This window comes from Solanum pennellii, chromosome 3, assembly GCF_001406875.1.
Source record: "Solanum pennellii chromosome 3, SPENNV200".
In the NCBI taxonomy this organism is placed as follows: domain Eukaryota; kingdom Viridiplantae; phylum Streptophyta; class Magnoliopsida; order Solanales; family Solanaceae; genus Solanum; species Solanum pennellii.
Genome location: NC_028639.1, coordinates 32005688 through 32028368, shown reverse-complemented (window position 1 = coordinate 32028368; position 22681 = coordinate 32005688). Strand labels below are relative to the sequence as shown.

At 37.3% G+C, this 22681-nt stretch overlaps 1 protein-coding gene across 2 annotated transcripts in view; it reads left to right on the top strand.

Annotated features, from left to right (window-relative positions):
- The window catches only part of LOC107014694 (protein PHOTOPERIOD-INDEPENDENT EARLY FLOWERING 1), a 34340-nt gene extending 12217 nt beyond the window's left edge, over positions 1–22123 (top strand). The window contains exons 8-22 of one of the 2 annotated variants that reach the window (XM_027915325.1): positions 5628–5779; positions 5870–5931; positions 7758–7893; positions 8472–8543; positions 8628–8695; positions 8784–8918; positions 9421–9471; positions 9656–9724; positions 9878–9940; positions 10016–13082; positions 13391–13455; positions 13615–13679; positions 18343–19099; positions 20115–20635; positions 21244–22123. In XM_027915325.1, coding sequence (XP_027771126.1) covers positions 5628–5779; positions 5870–5931; positions 7758–7893; positions 8472–8543; positions 8628–8695; positions 8784–8918; positions 9421–9471; positions 9656–9724; positions 9878–9940; positions 10016–13082; positions 13391–13455; positions 13615–13679; positions 18343–19099; positions 20115–20635; positions 21244–21664 — 5704 coding nt within the window. In that variant the 3' untranslated portion in view covers positions 21665–22123. Of the gene's footprint in view, positions 1–5627; positions 5780–5869; positions 5932–7757; positions 7894–8471; positions 8544–8627; positions 8696–8783; positions 8919–9420; positions 9472–9655; positions 9725–9877; positions 9941–10015; positions 13083–13390; positions 13456–13614; positions 13680–18342; positions 19100–20114; positions 20636–21243 lie in introns of those variants that run through there. The other variant, XM_027915326.1, reaches the window with a different exon arrangement.
- Positions 22124–22681: the final 558 nt, after the last annotated feature.

Sequence of the window (22681 nt, the reverse complement as noted above, 5' to 3'; positions counted from 1 at the left end):
CACATGTTAATTGAGTATTCATGCTAGTTTTCTTTACTGAACTTGTTGAAGGTACTTTAAAAAAATATCTTAAAGATCTATACTTCCATCTCTTTGAAGGCAAAATTCAGATTTGGTATGCCATTGTAAGGACATAAAGACCGTAAAAACTTTATCGCACCTTGATGTGCGAAGTGAACCAGGAAAAGAAAAGACAAATTAATAAACTTTTGACATGGGTTTAGGGATGTGCCGGATGACATATAGAGGAATATGACTAGACTGGAGCTTCTTTTAACCCCAAAGATGTAGATAGCTACACAATAAACTAACTACTCATACTCAATATTAATTACTGCAAGTTGTAAATATTTTTCTTGAAGTAATTGATGTGTTTTTCGACACTGTGATTGGAATAGAAGTTTAGTTTCACATTGAACTTTATCACTGTAGTGTTGATTTTTAAACAACACCTAAACAAACTGAATACTTTGTGTAATATTTTTCCCTTTCAGGTATATATAATAAGTTGAATTGTTATCCAATATGATACATTTTCCCTGTAATTTTTTATTTTAATAATTACTAATAAAGTAATAATACATTTAAATAGGAACTTTAAAATGATATATGTAAAACAAAAGGTAGGGCTGAATTTTCTATACATTAGAATTAGAATATTTGTTCGCATTTTTCATCCTTTTAAAATTTATTTATCCATTAACCAACAATTTATTTGTTAGAAATCTCCGATTGATGTTTATTTGAATCCCAAGAATATCAAATAGTAACACTTCCCCGAAGCAAAAAGATAAATTATAAAATTAAATTAAAGATGATTGAAGGATAAATGATAAGATATTATAATTATTATCTACCTTTATATTATTAATGTTTGTTACTACAGATCTTGTATGTGAGATAATATTCTGTTAGTTTTAATGACTCATAGGTTTTAAGTATTATTTTATAAATTTTGTGATATTAAACTTCTGCGCAAAGCGCAGGTGTTTTGTCGTCCTCATGGATAATATAGGAATCTCAATTCTTTGATACTTACAAGCAGCTGCAATTGTCTTTTCCCTGCATATTCCCATTTTTGCTCCATTTGTTTTCTTAAAACCAAGCCTTCATAATTGGTGCGTAGTGTAGCTTTTTAAGTATTTCTACTTGCCCCTTATTAGGTCCCCTTTTTACATTTTTTTAAAAAAAATGAATAGTGGTATTTCTTTTTTTTTTTTTTTTGAAATTGGTAAATTATATTCCTTCAGCGTTAAGGCTATGCTGGCCACCTCCAAATAGTTTACAAAAAAAGAAAAGAGAGATACTTACAAAAAGCCTATAAAATCCACTAATTGGATTTTCTCTTCTATACTCTTGTTCTTTACACCAAAAACCTAGTGAAGTAATTACTTTCCACTTAATCTTTAAAATATTCCTTCAAAGCTCCTCTGGTTCCTCTCTTCCAAATGGTCCACCAGATGCAGGCTGGGACTGTCCACCATATTTTTTGGCTTTTGCTTCCTCCTCTTCTGATCCAACAGCTAAGCAAGTCTGCAGTATGTTCAGGCATGATCCAATTGATTCCAGCAATGGCAGTGAGCATAGCCCAAATTTGTGTCGTTACTTTGCAATGCATGAAAAGGTGTTTGTTGGTTTCTAGTGCCTCCTTGCAGAGGAGGCATCTAGATGCTATGATGAACCCCCTTTTTGCAGTGCCTCATGTGTCAAGCATGCTTTCCTAGCTACTAGCCAAGTGAAGCATTTCATTTTATTAGGAGCCACACTTTTCCATATAGTATTCCAAGGTCCAGTTGACCTGCCTCCAGCAACACTCAGTTCCCTTTTGTATACTCTGTTAACAGTGAGAATTCCATCATTGTGGTGCCTCCAAATGAGTTTGTCTGAATCTGTATTAATGCCCGGGAAGTTTCCCATTAGTTTTAGAAAATCTACTACCCATGGTATTTCCCAATCATTTAGGGGTCTTCTGAAAGTGAGGTTCCACCCTTGAGGGGACCACATTTCTTGTATACTGCATCCAGTATTCAAGCTTATTGATAATAGTCTAGGAAAAAGGGATTGAAGTGTGCCATGACCACTCCAGTCCTCTTTCCAAAAAAGTATCTTGTCTCCCATCTTTGGTGTTTAGCTTGAGAGTCGTCCATAGATTCCTGATAGATTTCCAAACCCCAACCCATATGTATTAGTCACTTTATTAGTGCACCATTGCCCCTCCGGACCATACTTATGAAGGATAATCTCCCTCCACAAGGACTGATTTTCTTGAGTAAATCTCCATAGCCATTTGGTAAGTAGACTCTTATTATGAAGCTTTAAGTTCCTCACTCCCAGACCTCCAAAACTCTTGCTTTGCTGAACTGCGCTCCATTTTACCAGGTTGAAACTTTTCTCAATCTTGCTTCCTTGCCATAAGAAATGCCTTCTCAACTTGTCTAAGATTTTCAGCACCTCACCGGGGATGGGGAATAAAGACATTACATATGTTGGTAGAGAATCTAGGACTGCATTGATCAAAACAACTCTACCTCCCAAGGAAAGGTATTGTGATTTCCAAAGAGCTAGTCTTTTTTCTGTTTTCTCTATTATTCCATCCCATATATTCACAGCTTTGTGATTAGCACCCAATGGCATTCCCAAATAAATTGTGGGCAACTCCCCTATCTTGCACCTCAAAATCCCTGCCAGAGATTGAATTTGTTGCACCTCTTTCACTGGAAAAATATTGCTTTTCCTCCAGTTAATCTTCAACCCAGAGCAAGCTTCAAAGATCACAAGTATCACCCTTAGGTAGCATATTTGTTCTTGTTCAGCTTCGCAGAAAATCAGTGTCATCAGCACATAATTAGTGAGTCACCTCCATGATTTCATTGTTCCTGTTCTTAATGCTAAAGCCTTTTATCCAGTTGTTTGTTGCAGACTGCCTAGCCCTTCCATAGCTATGATAAACAAGAAAGGTGACAAGGGGTCCCCTTGTCTCAGACCCCTTTCAGCTGGAAAAAAACCTACAGGTTCTCCATTTATCAGAATGGAGAACCTGGTAGTTTTGATACAGAATTCTATCCACTTAATCCACCTTCTCCCGAATCCCATTTGCCTGAGAATGTTCAACAAGAAACTCCAGTTCAGGTGATCAAAGGCCTTTTCAATATCTAACTTGCCATAACTCCAGGCACATCTCCTCTAATCCTGCTGTCAATGCATTCAGTAGCAATAAGAGCAGCATCCATGATTTGTCTCCCTTTAATGAAAGCCATCTGGTGGTTGTTTACAACTCTGCTAATTACCTTCTATAGTCTCTCAGCCAACACCTTTGCTATGATTTTGTAGACCCCGGAGATCAAACTAATGGGTCTGAATTCTCTTAGATCATTTACTCCAACCTTTCTAGGAATCAAAGCTACAAAGGTGGCATTGAAGCTCTTCTCAAACTTGTAGTGAGAGTGAAATCTGTGGAACGTTTGCATCAGTTCTTCCTTTATTGTTTCCCAAAAAGCTTGAAAGAAGGCCATGATATAGCCATCTGGTCCAGGTGCTTTTTCTGCAGTACACATCTTTATCCCTGCCAGTACCCTTCTTTGTCAAAAACTCTCTCAAGATTGTTTCTTTCTTATGCTGAAATGCTTTGTTCTTCATAAAGATTCAAAAAGGGTCTCCAATTTTCTGATTCTTTGTAGAGATCTTGATAGAAATCCAAAGTCTCGTCTCATTTGATATAAAATTCAAAAGCTCGGGGAATAGGAATAATGGGAGAAACACAACTCTAGTTGCAAGATGAAGTTTAAACTAGTGTCATGGAATGTCAGGGGATTGAACAACATCGAGAAGAGGGAGACTGTCAAAAGCTTAATTTTCAAATGGAGGGCAGATATCATCCGTCTCCAAGAAACAAAGCTTGAGGAGAATTCACAGAAGTAGCGAATCAGGTTTGGTGAGGTAGATGGATCAGACATGCTTGTCTGGAAGCCAGTGGAGCAAGAGGCAGAATCATTTTGATATGGGATGAGAGGGCATGGAAGGGGGAGGTCTTAGAAATAGAAATCTACTCCATACTTGTAGGTTCGAATCCCAAACCTACAACTACAATTGCCACATAACTGGAGTGTATGCTCTAAGCGACTACAAGGAGAGGAGACTAGTGTGGGAAGAATTGGGTTCAGTAAGGGGATTGTTTGAAGGGCCCTGCGCCACTCTGTGGAGATTTCAATGTCTCTAGGTAAATATCGGAGAAGATAAACTGCAACAGTAGAAAATGGGGTATGAAGGAATTCTCTGATTTCATAGAAGACATGGAATTGGTGGATTTTCAACTAGAAGATGCTCCATATAGCTGGTTAAAGGAGACCAGCATGTAGCAGCCGCTAGGATTGATAGAATCTTATTCTTGGAAAAATGGGATGACAAATTCAATAATCTGAAACAGATCCCCTTGCAAAAGCTGAGTTCAGATCATATTCCAATTGCCTTGATTGGTGGAAGCTGGGAGAGATATAAAAGTTATTTTAAGTTTGAAAATTGGTGGCTACAACCAGAAGACTTTGTTGACAGAGTTAAAGACTAATGATCATCTATGTGTTGGCTTGTAAACATAAAGCTTTGAAGCACAAATTCAAGGAATGGAGAAAAGAAGAGAGTGAAAACTTTGGCCTACAACAAAAGAAATTGCAGAAGCCTCGAACAATTGGCGGAAGTGGACATGAGAGGGAAAATAGAGTGCTTACAGGAGACGCAATAACAAATAAAGTTGCAGTTCTACTAGAATATGAGGAACTGATTAAGGAGGAGGAAATTGCATATAGACAAAAATCAAGAATACTATGGCCTAAGGAAGGAGACAAGAATACCAAGTTTTTCCACCAAATGGCAAATTCTCACAAAAGGTACAACAACATTGATTAATTTATTGATACATGGGGAAGTTACTCAAAAGCCAGTTGAAATTGAAGTAGAAATAATCACTTACTACAAGAAGCTGTATACGGATCCCATAGAGATCTACTCATCAGTATGCACACTGCCCAGAAGTGAGGACTTCTGTTAATGGCTTTCCCTTTCCTTGTAACTATGTATCTTCTTGATGTATTTTTGTGAATGAACCATCTTACTTAATAATAAAAAGTAGCAAGAAGTGAGGACTGCATCGCCCAAAAATGCAATGGAACGTAGAATCCAATGAGAAGAGTGCAAGCAGTCTCAATGAGATGCCTACTCTTCCTTTGTGCTACTTTATTCTGCTGAGGGGTGTACGGACAAGATGTCTGATGGATTATTCCTTGGTAAACTCTTGTAACTGAGAGGATAAGTATTTAAGACTTATTACTTCCAAAAATACGAATGGAAACACCAAATTGATTTCTTATTTCAGCGTAAAAACTTTTGAATATAGAAAATAACTCAGATTAACATGCAACTACATTATATTAGTCATGCAGTAGAAAAATGTGACACAAATTATACTTATTTAATTAAAATTTCTATTTTTATATCTTGACTTTTGGCCGGGCTTAGCATGGGCCTCCTGCAGTTAATTTACTGAGTGATTGACCGACCTAATTGCAGTTAATTTACTAAGTGATTGACCGACCTAATGAATGACATGATTAGGCATTCTTCCTTGTTTATCGTAGGTACTCAACAATGCTTGCAGAGAATCTTGTAAGTTCACCAAGTACTTGCAAACGAACCAATTCTTTGCCTGCACCAGAAGCATTTAGAATCCAGTGTAAAGAAGGGAGTGAAGGGGATGTAACAAATCGTGACTGTGTTGGAGAAAATCTTCGTAAGTACATTAACTAGACAGCTGACCAATATTGAGAAACTTGTTGACCATAACTTTCCCTCTGTTTCTTACATAGACTGAAATTTTCAGAACCTCTTTCAACTGGTAGTGATATTGATGACGACTTCGGCGTGCAATCTGAAGACGAAATGGTAAGCTTTCAAATAGCTGGGGTGGATTTTGATACCATGCTTATTTATAGGTTCTTGAAGTCTTACATATTGATATCATTCAGTTTTATCATTGAGAAGGTGTTCGATATATATTCTTGAAATGCTTGAATGCGTGAAGCAGCATGAATTATTTATAATTGAGCTAAACTACTGATCATAAGGCCTGGCGTGTCTTCAATATTAAGTGAATGTTTAGGAATCTAGCTTTGAGGCAACTTTCTGATGAAACAAGTTTGGAATTTTCTTTCATGCCACCCCTTTTTAGGTCATGAAGGAAGGGATGAGATTTGTGTTGATCAATAAAATATCATAGCTTGGAATGAGCTGTGATTATTTGAAATAAGACCTTCAAATCAATAGGTTGATCTTTATGGCGAATTAAAATGTACTTAGATGACCTTGCAGAGTATAACAACATAAATACATGATGATGCAAGCATCTGTTGTTTTCTTTTTATTGCAGGGAGGAATTAGTAAATGAAGTAGAATCAATACTTAGCCTCTTAGAATCCTTACAAGATTAGGAAGGGATTCATCTTTTCTGTTTTTGCACTCTTGTACATATTTCAACACTTATTTGGTGCTTTTGTTTTATTCACCTTTATGAAAACAAGAGCACAATTTCAAGAGTCCTCATTTCTTCTTAAACTTGGTGCTGTTCAAACGTTTCTATTTTTTCTTTCTTCAGTAGAAAGTAAGGAGGTCAATTTTTTCACATAAATTGAAACGGATGCAGTACTGTCTTTTAACCTGAAACATCTAAAGCAAGAAACTGGTACTCATTTGTTACTCCCCCTTTATGTGACGGTGTTTGACTGAGCACGAAATTTAAGGATGGAAATATGCCTTTTGAAACTTGTATATATATATATATATATATATATATATATACACTACATATAGCAAGTTATCATTCTTTTTGAGATTGACTAATAGGGGAAGTGCATAAGTTGGGACAGAGGGAGTAGTTAGGAAGTTCAAGTACCTTCTGTAAAGAATTCAAAAATGTATTAAAATATACAGTGTCTTGTCCTTCAGTTCTGCCTTCTGTGTGACTTTACTCCATTTAGGGCATTTGTTAGGTTGAGAACAGAACAGGGATTTGACTACATTCAAATTTGTTTTGGATAAGAATTCGACTGCACTCTTATGGTCTCTGTGAAATCATTATTGGTAGGACATCATTTTGCTCCGTACTGATGTCCTAGAGAGCTTATATTTTTATTTTTTTATAATCAATGTCCGGGCCAACTTGCGTGCACCTTGGTTAAATCCTTGGGGTATGTGTTACCTCTCACCAACACAGGTACCAAGTAACTCTTGTCGCCAGGGCTTGGATGACTAGGAAGAAATCACCTCATTTTTTTTGTCTCTGCTAGAATTTGACCCTATGACCTCATAATGCTCATTCCACTACATTGACTGCGTGGTCTAATTCTTGGGTGCATTTCTGTGTTATGGTATATTATCTAGTGCATGGGTCAAGTCAAACCATTTTTCTTTGTCAGCTGTACTTGCGAGTTGCCTGTTGACTAGGACTAGGAATCTGTGGAAAAATACCAGTCTTCGTTGTGATGAAGCTAATCTGGCTCTCACTTCCTTCTCAAATTGGGTTTTAGATGGGGCTCTTGTCCTCGTAGCTATTTCATTTGAGTCATCTGATGTAATTATATGGTTGTTTATCTGATCCTATGGCTTAATTTCATTGGTTTTTCTCTCTTATCAACATATCAGATTTTGGGTTATAACCATCTGCTAATGTTGTCCTATAAACAATGTTGTCATTTATGTTGATTCTGCTTTAGGAAGATGACGAGCATACTATTGAAGAAGATGAGGCTGTTATAACTAAAGAAGAAAGGGAAGAAGAGTTGGCTGCTTTACAAAATGAAATGGATCTACCTCTTGAAGAGCTCCTTAAGCATTATGCAATTGGGGAAGGTACTATATGGTTGATTGAGTTATTGTAGAGTATTTCACATTCAAGCCTCTTCCTTCCCTTTTCCTGAATGTCATGTAATGCATTTTCTATTATTTGTTATGTCTTCCTTACGTCTGTATTTTCTCTTACAAACTGCATTGATATAGTTACTTGAGCTTTTGTTATGCCTTCTTTACTTCAGTGTTTATTTTACAAACTGCTTCAATATCATTACTTGAGTAGAGGGTCTTTTGGAAACAGCCTATCTACCTCCCAGTCGTTATTTCTATTATCTTGTATGATGTATGCTAAGTGGCTTGTGTAGGGCCTCTTGGGGTCCTATACACCATGTTCCACCTAGGGTACACTTTGGGTTGTGACAAACTTGGTATTCAAGAGCACAAGGCTTAGAAAGGTCCTAAGATGTCTCATAAGCCACGTCAAGTAGAGTCTTGTTATAATTTATTTTCGTAATGATGTGATGATGATGCAGGAACCTGCCAAATGGAGGGCAGCAAGAGGCAACAATCACATCATTATGTTGAAGTATCGTCTAAAGCATGTGTTTAATTTAAGCTTAATCATTGTGAATTTTCAGCTAGCAGAGACTGTAGCCCCGAGAAGAGTGGTGCAGATGTTATAGTCAGTTCTGGCAAGGGCAGGGGTAAATGTGAGTAGCAGTCAGCCTCTTTGTGTATTGCTAATTTGTAAGGTCAAGGAAGTTTTCATTAATTGAAGTAATCATGTTGTACAGGTAGAGATGTTGATGTTGCTACTGAAACCGACAAAGACAGTTCACCTGCAATTTCTGGTCGTCGTTCTGTAAGTTGTATGTGTTTATGGTTACTGCTTTGACTACTATAATTAGGTAAGTGGTCGAGGTGATATATCTGCTTTTTGGTATATGCAGGTTGAAAGTAATGGGGTCTTATCAGTTCCAAATAATTATTGTTCTGACCTAGGGAAAGACAAGCTAAGAAGTCCTCGAAAGAAGTATCAGGAGTTCGGCCAAATTAATTTGTTGGATGACTTTAATGATGAACAGGTGAAGATGCTTGTCTAACAACTTTTGATTGAAACCGCTTATTATCAAAATTGCAGTGGTGGTTTAGACTTTATAGATGTAATTTCTTTAGCTGACATCCAAGAAAACTTGGTTCAATTTATTTTGCAGCTTGCATTACTTATCATTAGAAAAATTATCCCTTGCATAACAAATGTCTGCATATATTTGTTTTTGGGATTTTAAATTGATGCATGACCAATACCATCGAGTATGATTTATTGCTTTGTCATAGAGGAGCTGCACCAATGTGATCTTCTTTCAATGCTGTCCCAATAGATAACATTTGATCATCAAAGATCCAGATTTTAGTGGAAAATTCAAGTGTCTATCATTTGTGAAGAAAATCAAAATTTTCATCTCGCGTTTTCATGGAATGCAGTGCTTTTTCTATCAGAATTGTCTCCTTGGTTCCTTAGTATGCTTCACGATGAGTATCTTCAGTATTTTGTACCTTCCTCTGAATTTTCTCCATTTTATTTAGGATGATGATGATTATGTCCTTGCTGTTGGTGAAGATAAGGGATACAATATGGTAAGTTTACATTATACATTTGTTTACAGAACGTCAACCTGTTTTGAGGCAAAATTTCATCATTTTTACAGTTCATTTATAGTGTACCTCTATTTTCAAGATGAATTTGAGGTAATATCATCTGTCACCTAATCTAGTCTTCGAAATGGCTCATTAAATTAACTACTTTGCGTGGTATTGGTAGGATGATGAAACAACTTTGCTAGAGGAGGAGGAGTTGGCAAATGCAGAGGCAAATGACGCTGCTGATGAGGTAAAAGCTCAGTCTCTTGACCTTCTTACCGAAATTCTGATGCATTCGGTTATACATAGACCCAGTCCACAGCTTTCCCGTCATGTCTAATAGAGTTTCAAAATGGTTGAATATTACATTTGCTGTCTCAATGACGTGCATTTTCAATTTCAGATTGCGCTGTTGCAAAAGGAGAGCGAACTTCCTTTAGATGAGCTCCTTGCTAGGTATAAAGAGGTATGTGGTGCTCTGCTCTTCTATGGGACTTGATGTTACATTTAATTCTTACCACTGTTACATTTCTCTTGTTAGGATTTTGATACTGATGAAGATGTTGGCGATGATTCTGAATCATATGCGTCTGCTTCTGATGAACTCCTGGAATATCCAGCACACAATGAATCTGAACCCGTTCGAGTAAACGATGTACCATGCGATGTACTGCCCACTACAGTCGCTGAGAATGGAGAAAAGGAAGTTGAAAGTGTGGATAAAACAGGGGAAGAAAGGCAGAGTGAGGATATAATTGCTGATGCAGCAGCTGCTGCCAGATCCGCACAACCAACGGGTAGCACCTTCTCAACAACCAAAGTGCGGACTAAGTTCCCCTTCCTTCTAAAATTTCCCCTTCGTGAGTATCAACATATTGGTTTGGATTGGCTTGTGACCATGTATGAGAAGAAACTTAATGGAATCCTAGCAGATGAAATGGGTTTGGGGAAGACTATCATGACCATTGCTCTTCTTGCTCACCTAGCATGTGAAAAAGGAATATGGGGTCCTCATCTTATTGTTGTCCCAACTAGTGTCATGCTAAACTGGGAGACTGAGTTTCTTAGATGGTGTCCTGCTTTCAAAATCTTGACATATTTTGGCAGTGCTAAAGAGCGAAAGATTAAAAGGCAAGGCTGGTTGAAGCCAAACTCATTTCATATATGTATCACAACTTACAGACTCGTTATACAAGACTCCAAAGTTTTCAAGCGTAAGAAGTGGAAATACCTAATTTTAGATGAAGCTCATCTAATAAAGAATTGGAAATCGCAGAGATGGCAGACACTTCTCAACTTTAACTCAAAACGGCGTATACTTTTGACTGGTACACCATTGCAGAATGATCTCATGGAGCTGTGGTCTCTAATGCATTTCTTGATGCCTCATATTTTTCAGTCTCACCAAGAATTCAAAGATTGGTTCTGTAATCCTATTTCTGGAATGGTTGAGGGACAAGAAAAGGTTAATAAGGAAGTTGTTGATCGCTTGCATAATGTCCTTCGTCCCTTTATTCTCCGCCGTTTGAAAAGGGATGTGGAGAAGCAGCTTCCTTCAAAACATGAGCACGTAATTTATTGTAAGCTCTCGAGGAGGCAGCGTAATTTGTATGAAGACTTCATTGCTAGTTCAGAGACACAAGCCACTCTAGCTAGTTCAAATTTTTTTGGGATGATAAGTGTAATAATGCAACTTCGTAAAGTGTGCAATCATCCTGACTTATTTGAAGGACGTCCAATAGTGAGCTCCTTTGATATGAGTGGTATTGATATGCACTTGAGCTCTTCCATTTGCTCGATGCTTTCACCTGGTATATTTTCAACTATCAACCTTGGTGCTTTGGGGTTGTTGTTTACACATCTTGATTTTTCAATGACGTCTTGGGAGAGTAATGATGTCCAATCCATCGCTACCCCATCAAGCTTGATTGAGGGTCGTGTGTCTCTGATTCATGATGAAGAAACTTCTCAAGGACTTAAACGGAATAAGAAGTTTCATGGAACAAATATATTTGAGGAGATCCAAAAGGCACTTGCTGAGGAGAGACTGAGAGAAGCAAAGGAGAGAGCAGCAGCTATTGCACGGTGGAATTCCATGAAGTGTAAGCAGAAACCTATGTATTCTACAAGTCTTCGGGAGATTGTTACTGTGAAACATCCAGTTCATGGCATTTACTGTCAAAAAAGTAATCCCTTGTCATTTTTGTACTCCGCTAGGCTTGCGGAATCAATACTGACACCAGTTGAGAGATTCCAACAAATGGTTGATCAGGTTGAGACATTCATGTTTGCAATTCCTGCTGCACGTTCCCCAGCACCTGCTTGCTGGTGCAGTAAACCAGGAACTGCCATATTTTTCAGTCCAACCTTTAAGGAGACATGTTCTGAGATTCTTTCTCCTCTTCTCACTCCTTTTCGCCCAGCCATTGTTAGAAGGCAAGTCTACTTTCCAGATAGGCGGCTTATACAATTTGACTGTGGAAAGCTGCAGGAGCTTGCAGGTTTATTGAGGCGTTTAAAATCAGAAGGTCACCGTGCATTAATTTTCACCCAGATGACAAAGATGCTTGATGTTTTAGAAGCTTTCATTAATTTGTATGGTTACACTTACATGCGTTTGGATGGTTCTACTCCGCCAGAAGAGAGACAAACTTTGATGCAACGTTTCAACACGAATCCAAAGATTTTCCTGTTTATTTTATCAACCCGTAGTGGTGGAGTTGGCATCAACTTGGTGGGTGCAGACACAGTCATCTTTTATGATAGTGACTGGAACCCAGCTATGGATCAACAAGCTCAAGATCGCTGTCATAGAATAGGCCAGACCCGTGAAGTACACATTTATCGATTGATAAGTGAGAGCACCATTGAAGAGAATATTTTGAAAAAGGCAAACCAGAAGCGTGCTCTGGATGATTTGGTTATACAGAGTGGAAGTTACAACACTGAATTCTTCAAGAAACTGGATCCAATGGAATTGTTCTCCGGCCACAGAACAGTTTCCTTAAAGAATATTGAAGTAGAGAAGAACAGCAATGTCACTGAGGTTCAGCTTTCTAATGCTGACGTTGAGGCTGCTTTGCAAAATGTAGAAGACGAGGCAGATTACATGGCTCTGAAGAAAGTTGAAGAGGAAGAGGCAGTAGACAATCAGGAGTTCACTGAAGAAGCAATTGTCAGGTTGGAAGATGATGAACTTGGTAATGATGATGAGACGAAGGCTGATGAGCATGCTGATCATGAAGTGCCAGTTACAACATCGAGTAAAGAACTTGTGGCAACGTCAAATGTTAGTAATCCATTAAAAGAACAAGCAATTACTTTTGCTGGTAAAGAAGATGACATTGACATGCTGGCTGATGTCAAACAGATGGCAGCAGCAGCAGCTGCTGCCGGACAAGCTATCTTGTCTTTCGAGAGTCAGCTACGTCCAATTGATCGGTATGCTGTACGTTTTCTGGAGTTATGGGACCCTATCATAGACAAGACAGCTATTGAGTCACAAGGTCATTTTGAAGAAACTGAATGGGAATTGGATAGAATTGAAAAGTTGAAGGAAGATATGGAAGCAGAGATTGATGATGATGAAGAGCCTTTAGTTTACGAGAGTAAGCTTATCTTAACCTTTCATAACGATCGTCTGTGTATTTGTTTCAAGTAAATAATTGAGCTAGCTAACTGTATAAGAAAATTTTATACAAATAGTTTGTAGCTTCATCACATGTGTGGAATTTTATCAAATTTTGTCTTAGATGCTGTTCTTTAGTTGGGTTATATTGAGTTTTGGAACAGAAGTGTTTTAGTGGTAATTCAACAAATAATGATCTTAGGTATTTGAGGCTGCGAACATTTTAAATTTACTGTATCAACGCTCTTAAGATAGTATTTTAATGAATTCCGTTGCCATTAATGTCAGGTTGGGATACTGATTATGCAACTGAGGCATACAGACAACAGGTTGAGACTTTGGCAAAGCATCAGGTTGGTAATTTTGTGATACTTTGGGTCGTTGTCCACCCTTCTTTTCCTTTTATCCCTTATAAAAGCTAAAGGGATGGAAGATAATATAGGTAAAGAGGGATAAAGGATAAAATAACTGGATCTAGGTTATGTAGAATAACTAACCTTATATTGTGACAGTTGAAGGAGGAGCTGGAAGCTGAAGCCAAAGAGAAAGAGCTTGCGGAATATGAGAACTCCATGGGGTAAGTGATTGCTGTTTCCTTTTGACTATCTATTTACTTTTAATCTAAGAATATATTACCTCTATTCAATTATTTAATATTTTTTATTTTTATAGTAGATATCACTTTACTTAAAAAAAGTGCACGCTTCGCTTCTCGCTTCTGTGAAGCGAGCCCTTGTCGCTTTTTTCTGCTTCTTGCTTCCCTAAACACTGGGTGGCACACTAACACTTATCAATAGCGTTCTAGACAGCTTACCTACTTTTTACATGGCCCTGCTCCCAATGCCAACTGAGGTTATAGAACGGATTGACAAGATAAGAAGGGACTTCCTCTGGAAAGGCAATAGGGAGAAACACAAATTTCTTCTCATCAAATGGGAGAAGGTCACACAACCAAAATGCCAAGGAAGTCTTGGCGTTGAGAACCTTGCAGTCCACAACAAAAGCATGATGGTGAAGTGGCTTTGGAGATACAACTTGGAAGACGAAGGGCTCTGGAATGAGGTTATTATGGCTGAGCATGGAAGGTTGAATCAATGGTGGACAAATATTACTCACTTCCTTACGGAGTGGGACGGTGGAAGAGTATTAGGATGTTGTATGATACATTTGATTGGAACGCTTACTTTGAATTGGGTAATGGTTTACTCCTAAAATTTTTGACAGACAATTGGCTTGGAAATAACACTCTTCAGGAGGATTTCCCAGATCTGTTTAGAATTGCTCAAGATCCCTATTCTGTTATTGCTGCTAATAGAGAAGGGATCAATTGGGGATCTTAGATTTAGAAGGAATATGCACGATTGGGAAGTGAATGATCCGGTAGACCCTTTGCTAGACAACAACATTGTCACATTGATCTCCAGGCAACTAATAAGCTCAGATGGGGACACCAGAAAGGAGTTTATACCGTCAAGGAAGGGTATCAACAGTTGTGCTGCATAAATCCCGTGATAGATAACTGGCCCTCGGAACTCATTTGGAGGACCAAGCTACCACCTAAGGTTGTTTTTTTTTTTGCCCGGACCGCTCTATATGAGGCATGTCTCACCCAAGACAACATAACGAAACGAAACTACATGTGCAAAAAAGAGGCTGAAACCCCCAGACACCTTCCTCATTGTGAGGTGGCCTAAGAATTATGGAGCATGTTTTTTTGTCTCTCTGGCATCAATTGGACCACACCCCTCATGCATATCAGAGTTGGAGCCTATGGAAAGTTGATAAAGCCATCAAGAAGATCTGGACTATGATATCTGCTTGTATTTTTTTGGTGTATTTGGTTTGAAAGGAACAATAAATGTTTTGATAGAAAGTCAACTGCTTTAGGCATTTTGAAGAGTAGGTGCATTGCGAATTTGTTTAGTTGGTCCAACTTGTATCCTGCTGTTAATGCGGAACAACTCCAGGATTTTACTAACTCATTAGTTCTGGCTTAGATAGTTTATATAGTTAGCCAGAGATTTTTTTTTTAAAGCTCAAATGCCATATCTTGTAAATCTTGCATCTTCTTCATGCTGTTATTGATACCACTTACCTTATCCCAAAAAAAAAAAGAAAGAAAAGAGGAATGGATTGATATGGTTTGTTAAGAAATAGGGTTGGAGGATATTGCTAATTATGAAGAAGTAACTTAAGGGCCGTTTGGTACGTAGGACAAGGATAATGATTCTGGGATAATATTTTTTTCTTTCTTTTCCGAAAATGGTAAATTTATTCTGGGAAAATTTGGGATTAACTTAACCCATGTTTGGTGTGAGGTATTAGCTAATCATAAGATTATTTTATCTCTCCATAAGTACTACTATCCCATATTAAAGGTGGGGTAAAATAGTCCCTGTGGGATATCCCTCCTTATCCCATTCTGCATACCAAACGACCCCTTAAAGATAGATTATGGCTACTATTGTTGAAACAGAGGGATAAAAATAGTTTAGTCTTCAACAAAATGACAAACGCCCACAAATGATACAATGACATTGGAAATTTCGGGTTGGTGGAAATATCAAGGAAGATCTCAAGGAGATAAAAAAAGACATATTGGATTTCTTCCGGAACTTATTTTGAAGGAGAAAGAAAGAGAAATTACTTGAAGAAAGAATGCGTGAAAACCTAGATTAGTCGAACTAAATTGGGTCTCTTGAAATAAAAGGACGTGGCTCTATTTTTTTTAAACCTTTAATCGATTTTTTAAGACTTTGAAAAAATTAAGCACCACTTCTTGTGCTTCGCCCTGCTTCAGCATTTGAAACGACCACTTCTCTTCACCTTCATCACTTCTAGTTTGAGAAGTGTAAATGACTCGCGCAATGCATCACTTCATCGCTTTAAGTGATGAAAATCTTGCTTTCCTGAACACCGTGCATCACACTATATTTATTGGAGGAAGAGGGGTCCTCGGTGGTGATCTTCTTCTTGGCATATATGGTGGATTTATATATGTGAATAACTGAAGTAACGAACCAACAGAAGGACGCCAGTTTTGACTATTAATGTTCTGACTGTTGGGGTTCAGGCATCCCTTCGTTGAAGAAAAAAAAGTACTCCCTCCGTCCTATTTTACTTTTCACTTGCATTAAGAAATGATGTAACTTACCCTTCTACCCTTATTTAATTTTTTGGAAACTCAAGTTTTCAATCAATAAATATGAATCAATATTTTGATTAATTAATTTAACCAATGAACATGAATCATTTTACTTAACTTTTCTGAGCTGGTCAAATGTATATTTTTAAGGCTAATAATTCATGAGGGTAAAAAGGGAACAATATGGTAATATATGCATTGATTTTATGAAATGACAAATATTATGGACCAACTATTTATAGAAAGGGATGACCTAAAAATGGGACGGAGGGAGTAGTAAATAAAAGAGATTTACATCAATGCTTTTCTTGCTCCCTTTAATTTTATGTATATTAATAGACAATCAATTCTCTCAACAATTATTGTGTAAAAAATGCTTGATGCAAATTATCTGGTACTAATACTTTTCAAAGAATATGCACTCAGAATATGAAAATCAACCTTCAGTTAAGTAGGTTTATGAGAATATGCGAACTTTTACATATCACATGGTATTTGAGAACTTATCAACTTAATAGGAAATGAAGTACTTCATTTCAAAAAAAAGAAAAGGAAATGAAGTACTTGTGTACTACTTATTGTAATCCTTTAAAGGAGGCTTTCCCTGACCTATTTCTTATTTGTGTAAACCCTGAGGTGACAATCCAAGAGTGCTGGTCCACACAGGCGTGGGATATCTCTTTTAGGAGGTGTTTATATGATTGGGAGATAGAGAGGGTAGCCCTGTTACCGGGAAAAATAGGGCAAGTTTCTATTAGCAGTACCGAGGTTGATATACCTCTTTGGAAACACAATGGTAACGGGAGATTTTCTGTGAAGAGTGCCTACACAAGAGGTCTCCAGGTGACTAATACAAGTACTCGATGCAAGTGGAATTGTTTCTGGAAAAGCAACATTCCTACCAAAGTTATGTGCTTCACTTGGTTGGTTATCAAAAGGGCCTGCCTAACCCAAGAAGTGCTACATAAGAAGAAGAGACAATCGGTTTCTAGGTTTTTTCTTTGTATGGTGACTGAGGAGACAAACGAGCACCTTTTTTTTCACTGCAAGTACACTGCTCAGTTGTGGAATTTGTTTCTCAACATTACTGGCTATAGCTGGGCCATGCCTGAGCATACATTTGTTAGCTGCTGGACAGAAGAGGGGGAAGTACGAGCCAAAAGAGTTGGTGGAGATTGATTCCCTCATGTACATGGTGGTCAGTATGGAGGGCGAGAAATGACAGATGTTTCGAAGATAGGTCCAATCCCATTCATAAAGTCAAATGGAATTGTATTGTATCTTTACTCTTTTGGTGTAAACAATTATGTATAGAAGATACTGATCAGATTATAGATCTGATAGGAAGTCTGTAGTTCAACTTTTTGGTGGTGAGCAACATATCCTTAATGCCGAAGAATACAAACTTACCAGTTTCAAAAAGAAAAACAACATATTATAAGAGAAGAGAAGGACAACTTGCAAAAAACCTCTTGCAGAAGCAGAAATAATGATTCATTTTTAAAAGGGTTATGGTTGTGATTATTATGAATAGCCACTTTACAAATTAATTTTAAGAAGTTACATTATTTTTTTTTGCGAAAAGAACACATCCATTTGGTTAGGGGCTGTTTATGTGCATTTTTAATAAATAGGATATTATATTTTTAAGAAGGGTATTTAAGTAATTCAATTTTTTAAGTTTATTGGTTCACACTTTTAAAGCAATAAATATAGAAGATGAGTGAATGATAATAATATTTGTATATGCTGTGTGTCTCTCATTCACCTCAGTTGTTCTTTATGTTCTTGTAATCTTTTATTGTTATTTTAAGCCGAGGGGTCTATCAGAAACAATCTCTCTATCTCTATGAGGTAGGAGTATGGTCTCATATACTCTACCCTCCCCAAACCCCACTTGTGGGATACTGGGATTACACTAGGTATGTTGTTATTGTTGTTGTTGTTACACCTTTGATGTGTTGGAATAGAGGTTAGAGAAGCTTTCCTTCTGCTTTGGTTATTTTACTCCTTTGAAAGTAAGCTAACTGACAATGACTATGTTTATATTTTTGGTTTTTTATTTACTGATTTTCAACTGCAATATGCTTTTCAGGCATACATCTTCTGTTCCAAAAACCAAGTCGAAGAAGAAGGCGAAGAAAACAAAGTTCAAATCTTTGAAAAAAGGAGGTCTAGCTTCTGAACGTCAATCTTTGAAGGAAGAGTCTTCGATAGAGTTGATGCCCATAGATGATGATAATCTATCCAGTGAGCCAGTTACGACGCCGGATTCTGCTCAAGAGAAGAAGCGTAAACTTCCAAGATATGATGAGGATGTGAAAGGCGCCAAGAAGTCTAAAAAAATGAAGAAGTCCTCTGAGGTATCTTCTCTGGTAATACATTCAACATATCATGGAAAGAGGCAGGTTGAATCTAAAGAATTGAAACAGTATGATGTTGGCACGATGAACATTGAACTCAAACCAATAAGCAGAAGCAAGATGGGAGGGAAAGTCTTAATCAGTCCAATGCCTGTTAAACGAGTCTTTTCTATTAAATCAGAAAGGCCAATTAGGAAAGGTAAAACATGGTCTAAAGATTATTTTCCATCAGCTGATTCATGGTTGCAACAAGAAGATGCAGTACTTTGTGCTTCTGTTCATGAGTATGGTCCTCACTGGAGTTTGGTGAGTGATATCTTGTATGGAATGACTGCTGGCGGTGCTTATAGAGGAAGATATCGTCACCCTCTTCATTGTTGTGAGAGGTTTAGGGAACTCATACAGAGATATGTATTATCTGCCGCAGACAATGTAAATGATAGATCCAACAATACTGGTTCTGTAAAAGGTCTTCTCAAAGTGACTGAGGTAAGCTAGAATCTATTTCATCACCCTTGCTTTTGGAGGAGATCATTAAATTTCTAAAAAGAAGGAAATAAACAAAGACTCATCAAAGAGTAGAACAATAGGCTTAAGGAAACTAAGAAGAATTTCCAGTTCCTCCCTTTATTCTTGTTGTCGAGGGTAGGGACCTTTCAAAGAATGAAACCATTGGAGATAGAGTTACTGGGGTTGATAAATTATTTCGGATGTTAACTTTTGTAAGTCCACTCGAAACTGTGTTTAAGTGAACACAATTGCTTAACTTTAAATTATCACTTCACATATTTTTCCGTCCTTTCATGTGGTGTGCTGATTTGGGGACATTGATACATGTGTTTAGATATTAGGGGTGTCAAATGTGTGGGTTGGGCTAAAGACCCACTCAAAGTTTACTTGGGTTAAAATCTTACCAAGTTTTAATTAACTGTGTTTAAGTTGAACACAATTGCTTAACTTTAAATTATCACTTCACATATTTTTCCGTCCTTTCATGTGGTGTGCTGATTTGGGGACATTGATATACGTGTTTAGATATTAGGGGTGTCAAATGTGTGGGTTGGGCTAAAGACCCACTCAAAGTTTACTTGGGTTAAAATCTTACCAAGTTTTTTTTTTTTTGTTTATTTTCTTGTAATTTGTGTAATCACCAAACACAACTAAGAATACTTATTTTTTCTTCTTTAGTATGGCTAAATATAACAACATCAAACAAAAATGTATGTTCTATAATTATTTGACAAGATTTCTCATGGGTCAGTATGAGCTATATACTTGGATAATTGAATGATGAATTGGTTGAGTGAAAGGTTGGGAGCCTACTGAAATTCGCCGCATCAACCTTCTGTAGCTGGCCAAGCCAATCAGCTGATGTAAAAGAACTTGCTTTAGTTTGAAAGAATTATGTTTTATCATAGCAGTGTAATTATTAGTCAAATTGCCCTTCCCAGGAAAGAAAAGGGTAATGTTTATATTTGGCTAACTTTTCTGGTCTTCTTTTCAGGAAAATGTTCGACTGGTGTTGGATATTGCATCAGAGATTCCAGATCACGAGCCACTTGTTCAAACACATTTCTTTGCCCTTCTTTCTTCCGTGTGGAAAGTGCAGAAAAACCTCAAAAAGACGTTCTCATCTTCCCAGAATGGATTCTTTCATTCTGGAAGTTTACTTTCACCAATTATGAACCGTGTTTCGATGAATCACTCAATGAGTCCACCGATAAGGAGATTTTCTAATTCAAGTTTATGCACCAAGTTAGTAGCAATTGCTCTTTCTGATCAGCAGAGTGCACAGAGTGATGAGAGAATCCGCATCTGTGACCAGAGAGAAGAAGCTTCTTTTCCTTCTGAGCATTTGGATATTACACTGGAATTTGGGGCAGAGAAAGATGATAAGACAATTCCCTTGCTACATCCCGTAACTGTCAAAATACTTGGTCCTGAATCTTCATTGTTTCCAAGAATGACAACAGCTGAGCATCATCATTTCAAGTCTTCCCAGATTATGGCTGAAAACCGATTCTGGTATGTAATGATGCAACTCTAGTTTGTTACATGCTTTCAGTTATGTGAAACAGAATCAAATGGCAACTTAATTAAATGGTTTCAGTCTGTCAATGAAGCTACAACAGACCTCGTTCTTAGGTTTAATTATCTGAGATATCCCTTTCAATTTCTAAAAGTATATGCAATCCCTAAATTTGTGAGTCATTATAATGACATTGTGCTATTAATTTTCTTCTATATTATATTAGTTAGAAATATATGATCTGGAAAAGATTCTAGGTCTTTCACATTCTCATACTCTATTTTTATCGCTGTTCTGAATTCTCCATCATTTCGAGACTCTCATTCACATTTTTCTTCTAAGAACCAACCAAGGCAGGAAGTTAAGCTGAAAGCAAATGTAACATTCAGATATGTTGTTTCAAGCTCTTTCTATAGATATGCTCTTAAATACTTGAATCTGAAAAGATAAATTCAAACGGAGCTTTATCGGTTATATATGCTTTATCCTTTGTATACAGTATCTAATTTTGGAAGCACTGTCGAAGTTGGTAGTACTTAAAATTTAATGGGTGCACGTCGATCCATATTAATCAGTGTTTACATGCTGCTTCTATTTTTTTCAGGGCTGCATCAAGTAGTGAAGTGCGTTTGGATTGGGCTTCCCTTGCTTTTCCTATTGGGGATGCCAAGTCACGCACTCCGTTGAAATCACAATTTTTGGGGAAGCATAAGCCCTCTGATTCGGTGAAGGTATCGAAATCTAAGTCCAGAAAGATTTTAATGGAATCTAGTGATGTTGGTCATACCAAGGATCTATTGTTTCCGCCAACGCCATCTGTGTCTGATGATTCCTGTCCAACAGCTGATGTGGGGTTTTCATTCCTTACAGAAAGTGGAAATGATTTCGAAGATAGGACCCTGTTAGATCTAAATCCGATATTTAATGCAGGGAGTGAGGATGTACTCCGTCATGAATATGTTCCCGAATTTATATTGGGACTTGATGATTGGTCGGTGTTTCCTGAGTTCACAGATATCGGGTAGCTTGCAAAATGTGAACTATAACATCACCTTGGAGTCTAAGGTGTCAATTTGCTCTCATATTGGAGGCAAGAAACGTTTCAGGCACCAAGGCTTGGAATCATGAGGGTGCTCTCGGGGGGGGGGGGGCATAAGGAAAGGAAAAATCTCGTTTGTAAGATGCCGATGAAGAGACAATTGGTTTGCCGTGGCAGCTGTTTTCATGTATGGACATTGATGGTCAGAGGTATTTGGTGGACGTGAAAGCCGTAGAGATATGCTCTACATATGAGATGTAAAAAGTTAGCAATTCATGTAAGTAGGCTGCTTAATTTTTTCATTAGTGGGAAATCTGTGCTTGGAAATTTTGGAGGATTCAATCTAGTCAAATTCATTTGTGTAGGCACATTTCCCCTCTTTAGATTTCAAAAAAAATATGTAGTGGTTTAGTTATTGAAATGAAAAGTTATTTCTGCAGTTTTATCTCTCTGGCCGATTAGGTAAATAGTCAAAGATGACACTGCTATCTGTGTATCGAATAACTAGACACCGTCCATTGAGCGGGATTTTACGTGGATACTACTACAACATCTTGGGAGGATAGAGTGTATTTAGACTCTACAATGGAGTTATACCTTTTAATTGGGTTTTAGAAAATACAAACCAAAAATAGCAACACTTTGTTAACAAAATATATGCTATCTGGTAAAACATACAATTGGCATATAGATCACACAATTATATTGTTGTATGTGTTCTGTATGTATGTTGTCTGCACGTATCTTTTATCTCGTGTGTGCGCTGTATGTCCATTGGTTATTGAACATACCAAGGACAATAGTACAATTTATGGTTCTTTGGAGTTTCAATTTGGAAATCCAACTAAAATCAGCTCTAATTTTCACCAAATACATTAAATTGATGTATAAACTCTAAATTATGCAACAACAGTCAATCCAAAGAACTGACCAATTTGCTATGGCTGATTTTTGAATTCAAACCTTTTCTTTTCTTAACGATTGTCAATGGAGTTCACAACTT